The sequence below is a fragment of the Molossus molossus genome, unplaced genomic scaffold (genome assembly GCF_014108415.1).
Source record: "Molossus molossus isolate mMolMol1 unplaced genomic scaffold, mMolMol1.p scaffold_m16_p_10, whole genome shotgun sequence".
Classification (NCBI taxonomy): domain Eukaryota; kingdom Metazoa; phylum Chordata; class Mammalia; order Chiroptera; family Molossidae; genus Molossus; species Molossus molossus.
In genome coordinates this window covers 76,922,603-76,940,688 of record NW_023425345.1, presented here as the reverse complement: position 1 = coordinate 76,940,688, position 18,086 = coordinate 76,922,603, and the positions used below count along the sequence as shown (strand labels likewise).

The following is an 18,086-nucleotide window of genomic DNA, read 5'->3' as shown; positions in this document are numbered from 1 at the left end:
CCAGGGCCATGACCCACACCTAGGCAAGACTCTCAGCCTTCCCTGATTCCTGACCAAATTTCAGTCCCATTCTCTTCTGCTCTGTGTGGAGCAGTATATGTGTGTGTTTCTGTTTTAGATTTATACAGCGTCTCTTAAGGGCCTATGACTTCCTTGTCCCGTTTTCTGTTTCTTAGGCTCAAAAATATCACCCCCTTTTACTACCCCAGTAATAATAGACTGTTCTTCCCCTCAAATAATTTACCTCAGCCAGTTTTTTGCTGTCTTGTACACAAATACAAATGGAAGTAGGATGAATACAAACTGGGCAAGAGGTTCTTGGTTTTCCCACGCTCCCTTTTTGCTCAAATTTGAAGGGGGAGGGCTCTCTGGAGATGGGTGATGGGCAGTCAAACAGGTGCCAAGGTGCCCCAGCCAACCCAGAAAGTTTTAAATTTTGTTCCTAGGTCTTTAACCCTGGAAGGGTCAAGTAACCAATCAGAAATGCTCTAAGCAGGGTCACATGGCCCCCACTAACCAATCCGCCCAAAATTACTTGGGTCTCTCTCTCCCTTGCCCTACTCCTCCACCTCTGCTTCCTCCCTCCCTTCCTCCCCAGGACTCCTTATAGCCGAGTCCACCCTATTTCAGATGCTCAGGGAACTAATGCTGAAAATATTCTAGCCCCCTCCCTCTGTCCCTGAACCAGCTGTGGTAAGTCTTTGACTTGTGTCCTCTAGTTATAACAAAGTTGGACTTCGAGGTCAATCTCAATTGTACCAGGATCTGAAGTAGTGAGGATATCCTCTGGCTTGCCCCCATTTGGGCCTGTGTGATCCTATCCAATTCTCTGGACTTCATAGATGTGGACTCTAGATTAGGCTGTGCAGAAGGCGTGGATATGAACTCAAGCCCTGAATTCAGATTCTGACTGTGATTATTCCCTATACACTCACCTTGTACAAGTTTTCATTCTCTTCTGATCTTCTTGGGGGAAGGTGAGATGATTAGAAGAGGCCTCTTTTGATTTGTGTTTCTGGAAATGCTCCAGAAGTCATTAGCTTTATCTACATGATGATCCTACGTCCTGGACAATAATTATCAAAGGATACAGTCACTTAAGGTATGGATCTCAGTGTTTATGTTTACATGGGTCAGATAAGAGCAAGCAATGGGTGGAGAAACTATTTCTGAGAAAGAGTATTTGGTGGCATAGAGAGTGTGCATGTGTATGACAGAAGTGTGTGTTTCTTGAACATGTTGGGCTGGGCCCTGAGCCAGCCCACTCATGAGTCCAGACCAGATATTTCTCTTCTCACCCCAGTTTCCAGGATTTTATTCCAGGGTTAATTTTGTGGTTGAGTTCTCTTCCCCTCCCCTTCTCCTTCTGAACACCTGTCCTCCTTGATTTGACTAAGGGGCAGGACTTCTGATGGGCTGTGCCACCAGGACCTCTAAGCCCTCCTCCGGGGGCATCAAGGATGCAGGAGTGGGAGGGGTAGCCCAGTTTGAACGGGGCTTTGTCTGCACCTCCTGCTTGTTTGTCTTCTGGGTAGTGCTGATTTAGGGGCTATGCCACAAGTAGGAAGGATTAAAATGAGAAGCCAGAAGGAGGACAGCTCTTAGCAGAAACCATTGAGCCCCACTTTCCACTTCACCTTCAACCACACTGTTCCATTGACTCATTCATGAGTTAGAATTAAAGTACACACTTCTTTTTCCCTGGTAGATGGTGTGGTAGTCTTGAATAAGACCAATCCTCACCTCCAGTGTGGATTTCTCACACTGCAGTTTCCAGATTCTAGGAAGCTGGGGAAAGAAATACAGGGGGCATTGGTTGTCTAAGCAGGCACTGGGAAGAGAGATTTTATTGCTTCAGCCCCTTTTAATAGCCATGTAAACTTCGTCTGTCTCTTTGACTCCCCTTCTCTGTGTGTAGTTGCTTTAGGCTGAGTTTCTAACCTGGAACATCACTGTCCTGGGATTCAATTCTGTGTTTTCTTTTGCTGAGGAGACTAGCACCATTCTGAGCCTCCTCCTCAGTGGGCCTGGAAATCTTGGAGCTCTTTGAGATGGAAAAGGGAGAGAATCAGGATGCCAAGCTAGGTCTCTTTGGGTTAGAGATTCAATTTAAGGGAAAAACTAAGCTGCTAGAGGATCAGGCAAATCACATCCCCTTTTAACAGGTCCTTGTAACCTGGAATGGTGTGTCTGCTCTGATAATATCTCCGTCACAGGCTTTGATGGGGCCCAGGAACCAAAGGAGTTTGGACTGAGGAACTGAGGTGATAGAGATCTCTTGGTCCTTGAGTCCTACAGAACCCTGGGATCCATGTCACTGTTCCATTCCTAAGGCTCACTGAGGGGCAAAAGGGAACAGAGACACCCAGGTAAACCACAGTATGTGCGGGAGGGAAGATGAAATTTGGGACCTGGGAAAGTTGTACTAGGTAATCCAGCACCTTGTTCAGCCTCTGATGGCCAGGCCTTAGAAGCTACAATGAGAGGTTGAATAGAAGGCTCTGGACATGCCAGGGAGCCAGTGCAGGTAGGAGGCTACTTCTTCACATCTGACACAAGTACAGAGAAAATTTTGCCATGATCTGCAGCCCTCTATGGGCTGAGTAGAATGTGTCAGCTCAGTTCTCTGAGATCCTTCAGTGCTGTATGTGCCACAACTCTCAGAGGGGTAGGATAGGCTGGGTCTGCCCTAGAACGACCCCTGTTTCTCCCAGCCCCTACACCCAAACACCAACCTGAACACACAGAAGTATATGTGTATGCCCAAGTGTGGTATGAAAGAGGTCTGAGCCCAGGCTGCAAACAGTAAACCAGTCTTGAACCAACTTCCCAGTCCTTGTTCTGCCCGATTTTCCCCATCCACACAGCCTGAAAACCATTTGTCCTGCCCTCCCCACCCCTCCTCTCAAGCCCTGGGCAACTGTTCAGTTTCTTTCCTCTGCCTCTCTGGAAAACCAAAACCCTGGAGAAGCACCCACAGATGGTGGCAGCCAAGCTCTTGGTGACCTTTAGTGTCCTGTTGGCCTGTTGGGTTGTGGGGGGTTGGAAGATAATAAGGGACAATGAAACCAGACCATATTCTGATCAAATCTCCCTTTACCCTCTGTTCCAGGCTCAACTTCTAAATCTCTCATGGCTGATTCTTTGCTCAGACAATGGAGAAAAACTTTATCTAGTAAATACTTCTCGGAAAAGTCAACTTTCTGGCTAGAAAATTCAGTGTGTGTGTGTGTGTGTGTGTGTGTGTGTGTGTGTGTGTGTGAAGTAAGTAAGGGTCAGGTCTCTCATTTTAGATTGTATCTCTCCCCCTCCTCTGGATAGAGGATGGGGGCGTGGGCCACGTTTTTATTGAGGGTGGTTTTCCTGTTGGGAGTAGAGACTGGGTCATAAAAGCCTAGAGGAGGCTGTTTTGATCTGGTGACTTCTCAGGAAGTAGCATCTAAGGTTTTGCTTTGTAAATCACTCTTCCCAATCTGGCCAGCTAGATTGGATTGCACTTCCCCAAGCCCACCTGGGGCCCTTCTCTACCTCCCTTTCCTCAGTAAACCAAAAAAGAAAAATAAAAGGAAATGCAGGGCTCCCCAAAATTTCCAATTCCAATAAGAAAAGAGCTCATTGGTGATTTTCCCCCCTCAAAGTTCCAGATTTAAAAATCAATCAAGCAACCTTTTCTTTTCTTTTGCCCAAGCAGACCTTGGTCCCCCAACCCCTCAATTAAAAAAGAACCAACATCCAAGGCTATCAGCTTCTGAGCCTGGTGGTAGATACTGTGGCTTATGGGGCTCTGCTCTCTTCTGGGTTGCTGTATCCTTGTGACCTCTTCCCTGAGCCCCAAACCCCTTCTTGACAAGGTAGAACAAGGTGTATAAGAGAGAGCTCATGAAAAGGGGAGGGGAGTAAGAGTGAGGCATATAGAAGGACCCCATTTAGTGCCATATGAATGGAGGAAATTCTGCAGTCCCTGACTGGTTTTATGTAATTGAGATGGGTGCAGGGGTGAATGTGAAAGTCCACAACCTTCTCACATCTCTCTCTAACCAAGTCCTCTCCAAACAAAATCATATTTTACCTACATGGCTCCATTGTGTAATGTTAATGAACCTTCCCCTCCTAAAGACACCCCAATTTCCCATGGGTCTCCCCTGAACCTGGGGCTAAGGAGCTGAAGGGAGAAGAAGTAAAGAGCCCTTTACTTCAATCTCAGTTTGAGTTCTGTAGATCAGGATGTTTTCAGGCCCAGGCATCTGGGCTCCTATCCATCGCCAGAGAAATGTCCCCACATGCTGGAAATGAGCCTATAGATTATATGAGTTCCTGGGCCCTCTTAGCATTTGCACCAGTTCTAGTGTACCCTTGTTTATTTCCCAGAGAAGTCTGGGCTGTAGTGTGCCAAACCCACAAGCACTAGAGAATCGCCTTCATTCCTGGGACTCCACGCAAATATACGTGTCTTTATAGAGAACTGAACAATCCTGTAGCTGTACACGTGAAAATGTATTTATAGATGGCTCTATGTCTCTATAACAGGATGTATGTTTTACATCTCTCTCTATTCCACGTTTAAATGCAGATTTATAGATCTCTAGATTTATAGATCCACAGTGAACATAACAGTCCTCTGTCGAATTCCTGTGCGTACATTACCAATCTTTCTATAGTGTTGGATATATGTGCTCTGATGTATTGGCACAGCGCTCTCTCTCTCTCTCTCTCTCTCTCTCTCTCTCTCTCAACATCTAGATGAATATTTGGTGGTTGTTTTTCTCATTTGGAAAGAACTATGTATGCATGTGTTGCTCAATCTCTATTTTGAAATTTTTATCTATATTTATGCAAGGGTCCCAACTCATAAAATAGCTATATATTGAAGCAGAATATTTGAAGATCTTTATAGTCTTTGCAGTTTTGCTGGAAACTTAAATATTTGAACATATAGTTAAAAATGGTTCCATAATGCATATATCTATATGTAGGGGCATAGATCTCCCTCTGGAGGAATTTAAACTCACTGTGTCTCTCTTTCTCTCTATCTATGTGATCAGTAAAGATATCAGGTGAGTAAAGATATCAGGGATAGGGAACATATATCTTTTGGATGTTTTGCTTATTAAAGCAAATGATTCTGTTGCTATATCCAAGGCTCTCTTCAAATCTAGTCCAACTGAGTTATCTGCCCTCTGAAAACCCACTCTAGGAACCAACTCTCTCTCCAGGCTATCCTGGTGATCTGAAATCCCAGCCCAGCTTCTCAACCTGCAGTATCTCCTAAAAGAGCCACTAAGGAGAAGGGGACTGAAGAAACGGAAGAGTCCTTCAGCCCAGTTCCTCTTGGCTCCCAGGGTGAAGCTGACAGAGGCATGAGAGTGCCCTTGCCCCAAGCTACTGGGCCTTTGACTTTTGGGGAAAAGGGTGTTGAAGTCCCCAACTATTTTTGTAGCGTGCCCAAATAATGCTAGAGTCATCGCCCAACCCATAGGTGTCCCATCTCCAATTGTTCTTGGTGCCCAGGGCCCAATTAAGTGGCCGCCTCGCTCCCGGCAGCCGCGCTCTTATCAGCGGGATTGATGCCTCCGCGGCTCCTGTATATCATTTCCAAGATTTTTTCTGTCCAACTCCTCGGCTCCTTTGGCTTCCGCGGCTTTGACTAATGATTGCTACAGATGCCAACGTCTCCAGAATCCTAATAGCTAGGCAGGCGGACTCTTATTTACCCAGCAACATTGCTGCAGGGGAAGGGAGTTGGGGGAGCAGAAGTTGGGGTGTTGTAGGTCGGGGGGACAGGGAGAAAGTTGTGACCAACTGAAGTTTCACTGAACTTCTTCCCCAGTGAGAAAGACATTACCAACTCCCTCCTCTCCCAGAGGGGAAAAAATATAATCATAAAATACTGCTAATAGTAACTCAGTGCTCGCCTCCTTGGAAAGGATCAAAGAATGAACAGGCCGTGAGAGAATAATCAGAGAGGTGTTTATTAGTTGTAAGTAGATGAGAGATTAAGCGGAACACCAGCGGTTTGAAGAAGAAAATACATATATATAGAGAGAGATTTTCATCTGGAGGCAAGAAAGGGAAAGTCAGCTACGGTGGAAGAAGGGGCTCCTTTTCTTTATTTTAAGTCTTCCCTTTCCACTCCCCACCCCAAATCTATTCTCGTAAATTAAAATACCTCCCCTCTCCCTTCCTTCGCCTCACCTTCAGTCCCTCCGTCGTAGGGCCTGCCGGGCGTGTTCCAGAACGGAGGTGTCGGAGGCCGCCGCTGGTGCCCGCGGGGCCTCTGTCTGGGACTGGGGAGCAACATCAGACCCAATGGCCAAGTGCAGATTGGGGGCTGTGAGTCGTCAGCCCAAAGGTCCCGCTCAGGCGCGTAGTGGTGGAAAGTTGTGGCCATATTGTTTCTCTGGGCGCTCCTGGGCCGCGGGCGCGGGGCCGGATCTTGGGAGCGCGTCTGGAGCTCCGCGCCGAGCCCAGAGCCGGCGTCGCGCTTCCGCGGGCCCCAGTGCGGACCTCCCGGACACCCCTGACCTGGGTGAGGAGACAGCACCGCGGCCAGCCCGGCCCCAGCCCAGCCCCAGGCGTGCAGTGCTACTTCAAACACCGAGCGTTTCTCCATCGGAGAATAATGGAGCACAAAATAATTCAGAAAGGCAAATGAGCAAGACCACAGTCTCCGAGTCCCGCGTGGCGGGCTGGCTGCAGACCCGGCCGCTCAGCCCGGGAGGACCATTTCGTTGGCGTGTAGGGCGAGGCGGCCGCGAGGCAGGACCGAGGCCGCTCCAGGGGCAGTCTCTAAATTACAGCCCGTCAGGAGGACTCGGAGAGACAAAAAGGGAACCGAAAGATGTAAACCAGGCGGAGGCAGAGGCGTCCCGATGCGGCCAAAGCGAAAATCAATCACGTAATTAAAACGGGGCGAGGGCCAGGCCCGAGGCTGGGGGTCTGGGGTTCCGAGGAGATAGCTGAGGTGAGGGCCGAGGTGGGCGAGCATCTGGAGAAGGGACTCGCCCGCCCGGGAGGAGCGCGAAGAGGCCGCGGGCAAGTTTAAAACAGATCGCTATTGATTCCCGCTTGACTGGGAAGAGCAGGCTGGGTGGGTGTCCTCTCCCGGGCCGGATCCTGAAGCCGCGGGTAGTCCCTTCTCGGACTCTCCCATTTTTATGGGATTCTAGCGTGGGGTTAAGGGCTGCTCCCGGATCCCGGTGGTGCCACCGATCAGCCTAGGAAAGTTTGTCTGAGAGTGCAGGTGGCACGGAGATACTTACTGCCTCTGGGTTTGAGGGGATAGAGGGAAGTGGCACCCTAGTTTCAGGCTCTTACATATTGGCCTCAGCCTTGATTCCCCCAACCCCAAAATCAGTGCTTGTCTTGGGAATGACTCCCATCTATGGGCCCAGGCTTGGATGGGGGATAGGAAATGGGTGGGCTTATTAAAGAGGAAACTTGGGGCTGAGCAAACTGGACCCCTTTGGGCAGGGAAAGAGAGGAACAGTACCTGGAAGAAGGAAATAAACCACACAGACAGGTTTGTTTTGTGAGGGAATGATGTTCCTGTTGTTATTGAGGTTAATAATGGTAATGATCTAGTATGGCTGGGTCAGCCTGGAAAGACGATTTCTACATAATCCTTTTTCATAGAGGCTTCTCTGGAGAAGTCAAGGATTCCCTGACTTGGCTGTGATTGGGGAGAATAAAATAAAGACCTTCCTCTCTCCCCCTGTCCTTTCCTCTCCCACTCCTTGAGAATTCCAGCAAAAAGGGAACCTTATGAAGTCTCCATGCCCCCCCCCCCCATCATTTTCCTCTGCTCTCTTCAGTTCACTAAAAGGCACTGTCTTTGGGCATTGGGCTTTTGCGGGGCACCCTTCTTATGAAGTTCGGCAGGCAGTTACCAGACCAAATCTCAATGAATCCTGCCTCTGATCCTGGAGAAGACCCAGGATTCCCTTCCCTGCTCCATGGAATTCTCCCTCTATCCTTAGCCTTTTCCAGTCTCTGCCTTCTTTGGTCCTGGGTGCCTGATCCCCTGGGTCTCTGATAGCTCAGAGGCCATGAACAGATGAGGGCAGATGCCCTCATCAACCCCAGAAAGGGATCACAGCTTCCTATCATCACCTTAAGTCTGAGAGCACCAGGCCAGGGAGCCTTCCATTTCATAAACAAACCTAAAACCTGAATCTTTCAAAACCTCATTTAGGTTCCTCTAAAAGTAAAAGTCCTTCCCCTATAACAGGAAAGTTCAGGTCCAGCAGCACAAGCTTCCTGCACCCTTAGTCAGAATTTTTAACAACAACAACAACAACAACAACAATATTTATAATAAGAAGAATTAAAGCTTGCATCAAAGGGAGAAAGGAACACCCTAGCCCAAGTTTTACAGGGGTTATAATCCAACAGCCCTGGACAGGAGTGGGGGTCAGTGAAGCCAGGATGAGCAAAAAAGGGGGGGGGGACCCAACCTCTTCTAACTAACAATTTCTCCAGCATAAAAATGAAACATCAAATTCGTTAGCCCAGGGCCTTCATTTTTCCCCTTCCACATTATAACTAGTTATTGAACTCGCTGGAAGATCTAAAGGCCATTTGCGAAGAGACAAATTTCAATGGAGTTTCCCCATCAATAACCCCATGGCAGTGACCTATTGGAACAAGTCAAACACCCGAGGTGAAATGCAGGTCACTCTGTCTAACCAATATTAAAATGCGGCCACTTTTTAAAAAGCCACTTTAAACGAGATTTGAGGAAAATTGAATTCCAAGCAAGGCAAGGCAAGGAGGGGGAAATCCATGAGAGGACCTTGCCTATGGTCTTCGAACAAACAAGGGAAATTTATCTTTAATATTTTAAAGGGGGGTAAATTAACATTCCATGATTGCTTTTTTTTTTTCTTGAGACTATAAGCAATTCCAGGAGGGAAAAAAAAGGGGGTTGAGAATTTTCTAGTGACACGTCTGGGTTATTAAAATCATTTTAGACCAATTCATTACTTTTACTGACAAGAGATTTAAGAAAAAATCAATTAAGTATTTGCATATTCTTTTGCATACATTAGCCCTGCCTGCTGGCATTAGAAAGGGACAAAACACACATATATACATATACATACACACACAGAGAAAAAAATGGGATAAGAGTATATTGCTTTAGGTTGGGGGTTTCAAGTTGCTTGGAGAAAAAAATGAAATGAATTATTTGATTGCCATCTAAAAGTCCATTTATTTCAGGAAAAGAAAAAAGACATGTTGCGATTTTTAATCTCTAATATAACAAAAACCACATATATACGCCTAAAAAACAATCCTGCACTTCTGAGAATGGGAAAAGGAATGACTCATTTTCCTTCTCTTTGCCTTCCAAATCCTACGTTGGTTCTCCCATTTATTTTTCTCCCTAGGAAAATTCAGGGACTCTGAGAGGTGGATTTTAATGCAGCACAGAATCTGTGTAGCCGCTGAGGTCTCTCAGCCGGCAGCTTGTTACTGGGGAGGGGAGGAATATGGGTTATCCAACGGTCAGTATGGTAATCCGGGCACAATAAGGCCTCACACACAATGGACACATATTTTTCTTCAGCGATGTCAGAAGGGAAGCTCTTTGTACTGAAACATGTTTCCGAAAGAGAAACCAGATCAAGATTTAGAAAGGAGATGGGGTAGGGGCATTCAGAGAGCATTTGGAAGCTGGCAAAAGGTAGTCAGGAAAAAAATTAAAAATAAAATTGGGATAGAGAGAGGTGGAGGGCAGAGCCCGGTTGGAGAGATCCTTGGATTGGCAAGGCCGGAGGCAGGAGGGTGAAGCACAAAAGGAGGCAGAACCAGATACTATGCTTCATCACAGGCTAGAGCCGCCTTAGTGCCTCCCCCACCCCAATTAAGCCAATGCTAAGTGCAGGAGTCTTCCGATAGGATTTGATTTCTGTACTGGTAGTAAGCGAAAATGTTTGTATGTATGTGTGTGCATGTAGTCTGGCTTGCTATTTTCCCCATGTGATAGGCGACTTCTTTGCTATTAAGCTATAGGAGCCCAAAGAGAGTTTTTTGGTAAATGATGTAGTGAGTGTGGGCATATTTGGGGGAATCTCCCAGATTTCACTTTATGGATGTGCATGTTGAATTAGCTGTGCAAACCTGGAATAAGAACCCCACATATTTGTGGCAGCATAAGGATGCATTTAATATATTAATAAATATTAATAGTATATATGCATATATATTGGTTAGCCATAATAACCAAAGACAGACTTGACATTTAGTTGGAGGCATCTGAACTCTCTGTATCTACTTACATATACTGGCCCAAAGTGGGTTTCATGCTTCTGATCCCTCCATCCCTTGAGCCACCTGCAGGAGCTCAGAATCCTGGGGAGTAAGCGCATAGGATGGGCAATGCCTTGGGAAGAACTCCCTAACAATCCCAAGAGGGTGAAGAGATGAAGAAATGAGGGTTGAGGTGGAGGCTGGGCTGGTAGAGGGTGAGTGTGAGGGCTGGGAGGAGGGGGCCAAGACCTCACCTTGTCAGGTGGGGAATAGAATATCTGGGCCAGGTTGGGGTGAAGGTAGCCTGATCCAGGTGCTGGCCTGGAAGGGAGGTTGGGGGTGGAGCTGGAAGGTTTTCTCTTTCTCCAGCCACCCCCACACCCCCACCTGAGACTCCCCAGAGCTTTGGCTCTCCCCTTGGGGGAATCTGGAGCAATGGTTCAGACTTTTTATGTAGGTCAGCATTCAGCATTGGTTTCCCTTTGCCCTCTTCTTGCTCCCACCCCCACCACCAATAATTACAAAAAATAAAACCCTCACACACTGTAAACCACTCTCAACCAAACAGCAGCCTTCCTCTCCTCAAACTCTCAAGTTCCTCTTCCAACTAAACCAGCTAGTCCTCACAGAAAAGGGTCCCAGATGGGAGTGGGCAGGGGTTCTCAATCAACAGTGGAAATTTGGGAGTCTCCTCCAAGAGATGGTACAGGCATTCCTGTTCCCTCACCCACCTGATGGCAGCAGGGCAGGGCACTGTCCTCTTGGGGAGAAGGTATCCAGGGACCTGATCCCCTGGCACCTGGGGTGAGGATAGGAGGCCTGAGCATTTGAGGAGGGAAGGTAGCCAGGAGCCCAGGCAGAGAATCAGCCCCTTTGGTCATTAGCTGTGGCCCAGCGCCTCTTATTCCTGCCCTCAGGGTGAGCCCTGATTTAGAAGTAAGGACCCTCTCTTGCATCCCAAAGGTGGTGAGAGACAGGTTGAGAATCTCCCGCCTTCAATCACCCTCTCACAGGGGCTTTATTTTTTCTCTTTCCTTTCCTCATTCCCTTAATTGCAGATGTTCTAATTAAACCCTCAAATAGTTGTTATGCCATTTTAAAAGGTACTTATTCAAGTGTCAACCAGGCTGGGCTGGGAGGAGGCAGCGTAGGGCGGCGAATTAAAGGTAGATTGACTAATCACGGCGGCGATCATAATAATAAAATCAGAGGGGAAAAAAATCACATTACGACTTTTCGTGGAAAGGAGGGAGCAGGCAGCCAGCGGCCGCCAGCCCTGCGCCGCCTCCGACACAAAGAGTGCGGGCGATTCCGCGAGACTGATTTATGACGTTTTACAGCCCTATAAAAGCTGTAGCGACGAGGCAAGCGCTCCTACCACCGCTGGCAGATTTAGTCTAATAAATAAAACATAAACAGTTAACTTTATGTGTCACTTTTATTGTTATCAAGTAAAATATAGCTGAGCCTCGGCAAGCTATGATTTTAAACTATAATTGTTATCAAGTACAACAAGGAGACCCAGCTCCCTCCCTGGGCTCTCCCTTATGCCACCCCCCCAACTCTGAGTTATGGAATCAGTTAATTGGAATTGGTGGCAGGACGTGGCCACCCCTATCTGAGGGGGGGTTGAAAATAGCCCTTCTTGCCACCCCCCTCCATGGCCCTGCCACCTGGCCACCAGGGTATTCCTGCAGGTTGGTGGCAGAGAGAGGGGAGGGAGCAGGAATGGACTGGAGCCACCCCCCCCCACACACACACACACATACCCTGAGGTGTGCCCAGCCTCTCCAGCTTGGTGAGCTCACCCCTCAGCTTTTGGAAAGCAGCCTGGAACTGGCCTTTGGGAATGTGTGTTTACATGTAAACACATGTGTTACATGGATACAATCCCTGGCCCCAAGCAGGCTCTACCCACACAAACCTCCCTCTTAGCTAGGTCTGCCCTCTGTGGAGATGAAGAAGGAAGAGCTCCTAAGGCCTTGGCTGGACACCATCACGGGGGGCACTGACTCCTGACAGATCTACCTCCTCCTTGCCCCAGTTCCTCAGGAAGCAGCCTTGGAGGTAGTTGTCAGAAAGCAGCAGGCCAGACAGAATGGAGAGTAGAAACAGCAACCAGCAGTAGAAGAAATCCTCTGTTCCTGGGCTAGGATTGGGAGGGTCAGTGGGTACTAGGGAAGGGCAAGGCTTCTGAACTCTGCTTTTGCCAACCACTTCCTGTCTCTCTTCAGCGGGGGCTCAACCCCCAGACCTCCAGAAATGACGTCAGAATCATTTGCATCCTGCTGCCTCTACTTGCCTGGTCCAGCTGGGACCCTGCCTCGCCGCCCGGGCCAGAGGGTTGGGTGAGTGTGTATACTAGGGGGAGGGGGCTGGACTCTGGTATCCTTGGATGGGGGGCACCCCAGGTTCTTCAGCCTCCTGGGCTCAGCCTGGGCTCCTCCCCATCCAACCTCCACTCCAGTCCTCATTCAACTTCCTCTTCCTGCGAAAGAGGGGCGCTGCCCGGTGACCTACACAGACTGAGACAGGATCGCCATGAATGGAGACCTTTGGAGAAGCTCGGGAGCTGAGGCCCAAGGGGCCCATCAGAGGCCAAAGGGGAGACTTTACGAAGGGGCTGAATCACAGTCTCCCGAAAGCCCCTCAATGCCCAGGCTTTGGAGGAAAGCTGGGGGCTTCATCTCATTTTACAGGGGAGGGCTGTCAGTCTTCGGGGTGTTCATTAGGACACCTCAGCCCCTGCCAGCTAACCCTACATCACCACCACTACCACCCCAGCACCACCACCACCACCACCACACACACAAAAAAATTGGATACATTTTGAATAAAGCGAATCGGTTCCTTATCCGGGGACTGGGTTGCTCCGTGTGATTGGCCGGCGGAGTCACATGGTGAAAGTAACTTTACAGGGTCGCTAGCTAGTAGGAGGGCTTTATGGAGCAGAAAAACGACAAAGCGAGAAAAATTATTTTCCACTCCAGAAATTAATGATCATGAGCTCGTATTTGATGGACTCTAACTACATCGATCCGAAATTTCCTCCATGCGAAGAATATTCGCAAAATAGCTACATCCCTGAACACAGTCCGGAATATTACGGCCGGACCAGGGAATCGGGATTCCAGCATCACCACCAGGAGCTGTACCCACCACCGCCTCCGCGCCCTAGCTACCCCGAGCGCCAGTATAGCTGCACCAGTCTCCAGGGGCCGGGCAGTTCGCGAGGCCACGGGCCGGCCCAGGCGGGCCACCACCACCCAGAGAAATCACAGCCGCTCTGCGAGCCGGCGCCTCTCTCAGGCGCCTCCGCCTCCCCGTCCCCAGCCCCGCCAGCCTGCAGCCAGCCAGCCCCTGACCATCCCTCCAGCGCCGCCAGCAAGCAACCCATAGTCTACCCATGGATGAAAAAAATCCACGTTAGCACGGGTAGGCAACTTTGCTTTTTGCTCTCCCCCTCCCTCTCCTCTTCCCCAGAGCTCCCCACCCTCCCCGGCCCCCTCTGGCCCCCGTCCTCCTTTCTCTCCTTCCCCCTCTCTCTCCAGGAGCGACTCTGGGTTAGCACAATTGAACTGGATTTACGAGCGAGAATGGGTAATTACATCCCCCATAAATTTTATGGCTTAGCTACTCTGGGCAGTCCGAGCCATGTGCTACGATCTGTTATGTATGTGTGAAAACTATGCTCGCTTTCTAAGGGCGCATAAATAATTCAGTGTCGTTACAATGAGGATTCCCCTCTTATTACACTACAAAGTCTCCAGCTTCCTTCAACTTCTTTATAACCCATTTAGCTTGATGACTTTATTTCCACCACCCCCTCCTCCTGTTCCACAGAGCTGAGGTTGGGGTGAGGGTGGGGGGCGGGGAGCCTGCTGCCTCTGAACCCCACTATTTGCTTTCCCCCTCCCCATCCCCCAGTGAACCCCAATTATAACGGAGGGGAACCCAAGCGCTCGAGGACAGCCTACACCCGGCAGCAAGTCCTGGAATTAGAGAAAGAGTTTCATTACAATCGCTACCTGACCCGAAGGAGAAGGATCGAGATCGCCCACTCGCTGTGCCTCTCTGAGAGGCAGATCAAAATCTGGTTCCAAAACCGTCGCATGAAATGGAAGAAGGACCACCGACTCCCCAACACCAAAGTCAGGTCAGCGCCCCCGGCCGGCGCTGCGCCCAGCACCCTCTCGGCAGCCACCCCGGGCACTTCTGAAGACCACTCCCAGAGCGCCACGCCGCAGGAGCAGCAGCGGGCAGAGGACATTACCAGGTTATAAAACATAACTCACACCCTGCCCCCACCCCATGCCCCTATCCTCCCCTCACATACAAATTGACTCTTATTTATAGAATTTAATATATATATATTTTGGTTCTTTTCTCTCTTCTTCCAACCTTATCCCCTGTCAATTCCAAACAGACAAAACAGATAAACAAACAAGCCCCCTGCCCTTCTCTCCCTTCCACTATTAAGGACCCTTTTAAGCATGTGATGTTGTCTTAGCATGGTACCTGCTGGGTTTTGTTTTGTTTTGTTTTGTTTTAAGGCCATTTTGGGGGGTTATTTATTTTTTAAGAAAAAATGAAAAAAATTATATATTACAAGGTGTGATGGTCTGGTTTGGGTGAATTTCAGGGGAAATGAGGAAAAGAAAAAAGGAAAGATTTTTAAAGCCAATTCTCATCCTTCTCTCCCCCCCCCCCCCCCAACCTCTTTCCTTAGGCCTTTTGCATTTGAAAATGCACCAGGGGAGGTTAGTGAGAGGGAAGTCATTTTAAGGAGAACAAAGCTATGAAGTTCTTTTGTATTATTGTTGTGGGGGGAGGCTGGGAGGAGATGGGGGAAGACAGCAGACAAAGCTAAATGCATCTGGAGAGCCTCTCAGAGCTGTTCAGTTTGAGGAGCCAAAAGAAAATAAAAATGAACTTTCAGTTCAGAGAGGCAGTCTATAGGTAGAATCTCTCCCCCCTGTCTCCCATCGTGGTTATTGTGTTTTTGGACTGAATTTACTTGATTATTGTAAAACTTGCAATAAAGAATTTTAGTGTCGATGTGAAATGCCCCGTGATCAATAATAAACCAGTGGATGTGAATTAGTTTTACGTCAATGTCTGATGGTTTCTTTTTATCCCTCTCCTCCTTCTGGTCTGGTAACATCACACCTTCTCTATAGTTGCCTAAGTTTATTCTAAGCAAACACACAAATCTTAACTCTCAACTCTAGTTTTTCAATATCCTTAAAAGAACAAGTAAGAGGTTGGGACAAGGGATGCTAAGAAGAGGGGGTGTGGAAGATTAGGGCTGATTTCTCCTGTCCCTTCCCTCTGAGTCTGAAAAGAGGTCAGACTCTCCTGGGGGTACTTACAGTGGAGCTGGGGGGATGGAGGGGGTCTCACTTTTCTATAGTTAGGCATAGTGCCTTTTTTTTTTTTTCTATTTCCCTCTCCTACCTTCTCCCTTCTCCCTGCTAAGTAGGCCTGCCTAATTTTCAGACAAGAAGGCAAGTTTAGGTAGGAGGCAGAAGAGTTTTCATCTTTTAGGGCTCTTTTGGGATGAGGGATTAAGAAAGATGCCCCTTGAACATGTACATTCTCCTTAAAAGAAGAAAGATTTTGAGCTAGTGATTCTGAAGCAGCAAAGTGACCTGTCAGAATGGCTTCTCTGTTTGTTTAGACTTGGAAAGAAGGGTGAAGTGGAGGCCAGAGGCCTGGGAGGCCCCCTTGCATGGGTAGGCCTCAAAGCCTGATGCCTGGAGATAATGAAGAACAATTATTTTTTCCCCTAACTTTTATCATGGACCTGCCAGGTGTTGAGAAAAGATACAGGGAGAGGCAGGCACCATCCCTGTTCCTGCAACCTCCCAGGCCCCGGCAAGGCTGAGGGAAGGCTAAAACAAGGCTCTCTGGCTGTAAAATTTTTGTTTTAAAATTATTTTCTTGGAGCTAAAAAACAAATACAAAAAGAAGCAAAATAAGAAAACTGGTCTTGATTATCTGAATAGTTTATTTAAGCCAAAACTTCCTAAATAATTCTGGTTCTGAAGACTAAGATCTAAGCAAGACCTGCTCAAATTTTACTTGTTTGTTGGGAGAAGGTGGGAGAGGCAGTTGATGAGCTTCTCAGGCAGTGTATCCAAATTTTAGGATGGAGGACTATGGAAGTAAAAGGGAGAGGGAGGAGAGACCTCGGATGTGTAGGGGAGCCAGGGATACTCCTTTCCTCTCTCCTCAAATTCTGGAGTGAAAGGCAACAAGGGGACCAAGTTGTGAAAATCTGTTTTGTGGATTTATTTCCTTTTGCACCACTTGCTGGCTGGTTCTTGGGGTAGAGTGTGTGTGTGTGTGTGTGTGTGTGTGTGTCTGTGCGCGTGTGTGTGCACGCGCCCGAGCAAGCACGTGCACGCGCTTGTTGAGGGGAATCACTTGGTCCTGTAGGTCTACTTTCTCTTCCCTCAATGGTGCCCTGGAGACAGCACAACATGCTGCCTACAGTGTGAGGAAGCAGAGCCAACAATTATCTAGACTTATTTTATGTAATCAAGTGAATTAGGGGCCAAATCTGACTGTAGCTGCTGTCATCTTGAGGGAGTTGACTTTGGGGAAGGAAGAGAGGGTCTAGCTGTGCTTGGGAAAAGGGAAGGAAGGTCTGAGGGGTGGACCTGGGTATCTTTCCAAGCCTATAAGGAAGCTAAAATGGAAAGAGAGGGGTGAAAAAAGGAAATTAAGATCCATAGTCCTTGCCTAACTTTGCTCGTTTGGTTTTAGTGGAAAAGTGGAAGAGAAGGAAGCAGAGAGGGAAAATCACTGTCTTTTATTTCTTCAGCTTCTCCCTGAACTTGCTGAAGGAAAAGCAGCTTAAAAGAATTGGACAGTGTTTTATTTCCCTTATTTAGGGGCTCCAGTTTCTCCTTCCTCCTCTCACACATATACACATAGTCATTCTCTCTATGTCTCTATCTCTCTTGGTCTGAAACATCAGAAATTCATAATTCTTGGCCAATAAAACAAAACTAACCCCCTTTACATTTGAGTTTTTTAAGACTTTGGCCTCTGGCCTTCCCTCCAGTGGGCTACATTCTCTCCTTTTTACCCAAAGCTCTCCTTCGCCTTGGATCAGACCACCCAGAATGAGATCAGGCTGCTGGGGTTGGGGAGATAAGTGTAGGGGGCCAACCTGGGCCAGGGCCCTTAGCTCTGGCAGGTTTGATCCCCTGCTTCACCCAATGCCGCTGCAGCCTCACTGGGAAGCCCAGGGCTGAAGGCCGGGACTTTTTATTGAAGTTGGGTTGAGCAGTGGGGAAGGCTGGGGGTGAGGGGGGGGGGGCGGGTAGGACGCAGCCCAGGTTCACGTGGAGGACACAGCATTTTCTCTCCATTGCCTTTATATTCGGCAGCGCCTCTGACCTCTTCCCCACCCCCATCTCTGACCCACCCAAGCCAGCCCTGGCTCAGCTCCTGGTCTCCAGATAGGATGCCACTGCTTTTGTGGGGCTGGCGATTTCTTGCCCAGAGTAATGGGAGGCGAGGCGCATGAATGCCTGCTAGCGCATTGTATGTCTCTCTCCAATGGCCAAGTAAAAAGAAGACGGGAGTGAAACCACGACACCAATTTTCCAAGGTCCTTCTCTCCAAGCACCAGGAGATCCCCACAGGTCAAAAATCCCCTTGACATGTAAGTAGTTAGCACTTGATCTGTTCTGCGGGTGAGAGAAGCATAGCAGTTTCAATTTTATGTTTGCCATTCAATTTTTATCTCAACTCTTGTCTTGGGGAGGGAAGGCGGGAAATCCAATCCTGAACGGAGGGCTTCTGCTTGGGGGAAATGGAGT

The 18,086-nt window shown here is 48.4% G+C and overlaps 1 protein-coding gene across 2 annotated transcripts in view; it reads left to right on the top strand.

Annotated features, from left to right (window-relative positions):
- The window catches only part of HOXC4 (homeobox C4), a 38,054-nt gene extending 22,694 nt beyond the window's left edge, over positions 1-15,360 (top strand). Inside the window, exons 2-4 of one of the 2 annotated variants that reach the window (XM_036251446.1) lie at positions 12,486-12,599; positions 13,242-13,686; positions 14,179-15,360. In XM_036251446.1, coding sequence (XP_036107339.1) covers positions 13,248-13,686; positions 14,179-14,534 — 795 coding nt within the window. In that variant the 5' untranslated portion in view covers positions 12,486-12,599; positions 13,242-13,247 and the 3' untranslated portion in view covers positions 14,535-15,360. Of the gene's footprint in view, positions 1-12,485; positions 12,600-13,159; positions 13,687-14,178 lie in introns of those variants that run through there. The other variant, XM_036251447.1, reaches the window with a different exon arrangement.
- The last annotated feature ends 2,726 nt before the right edge of the window (positions 15,361-18,086 follow it).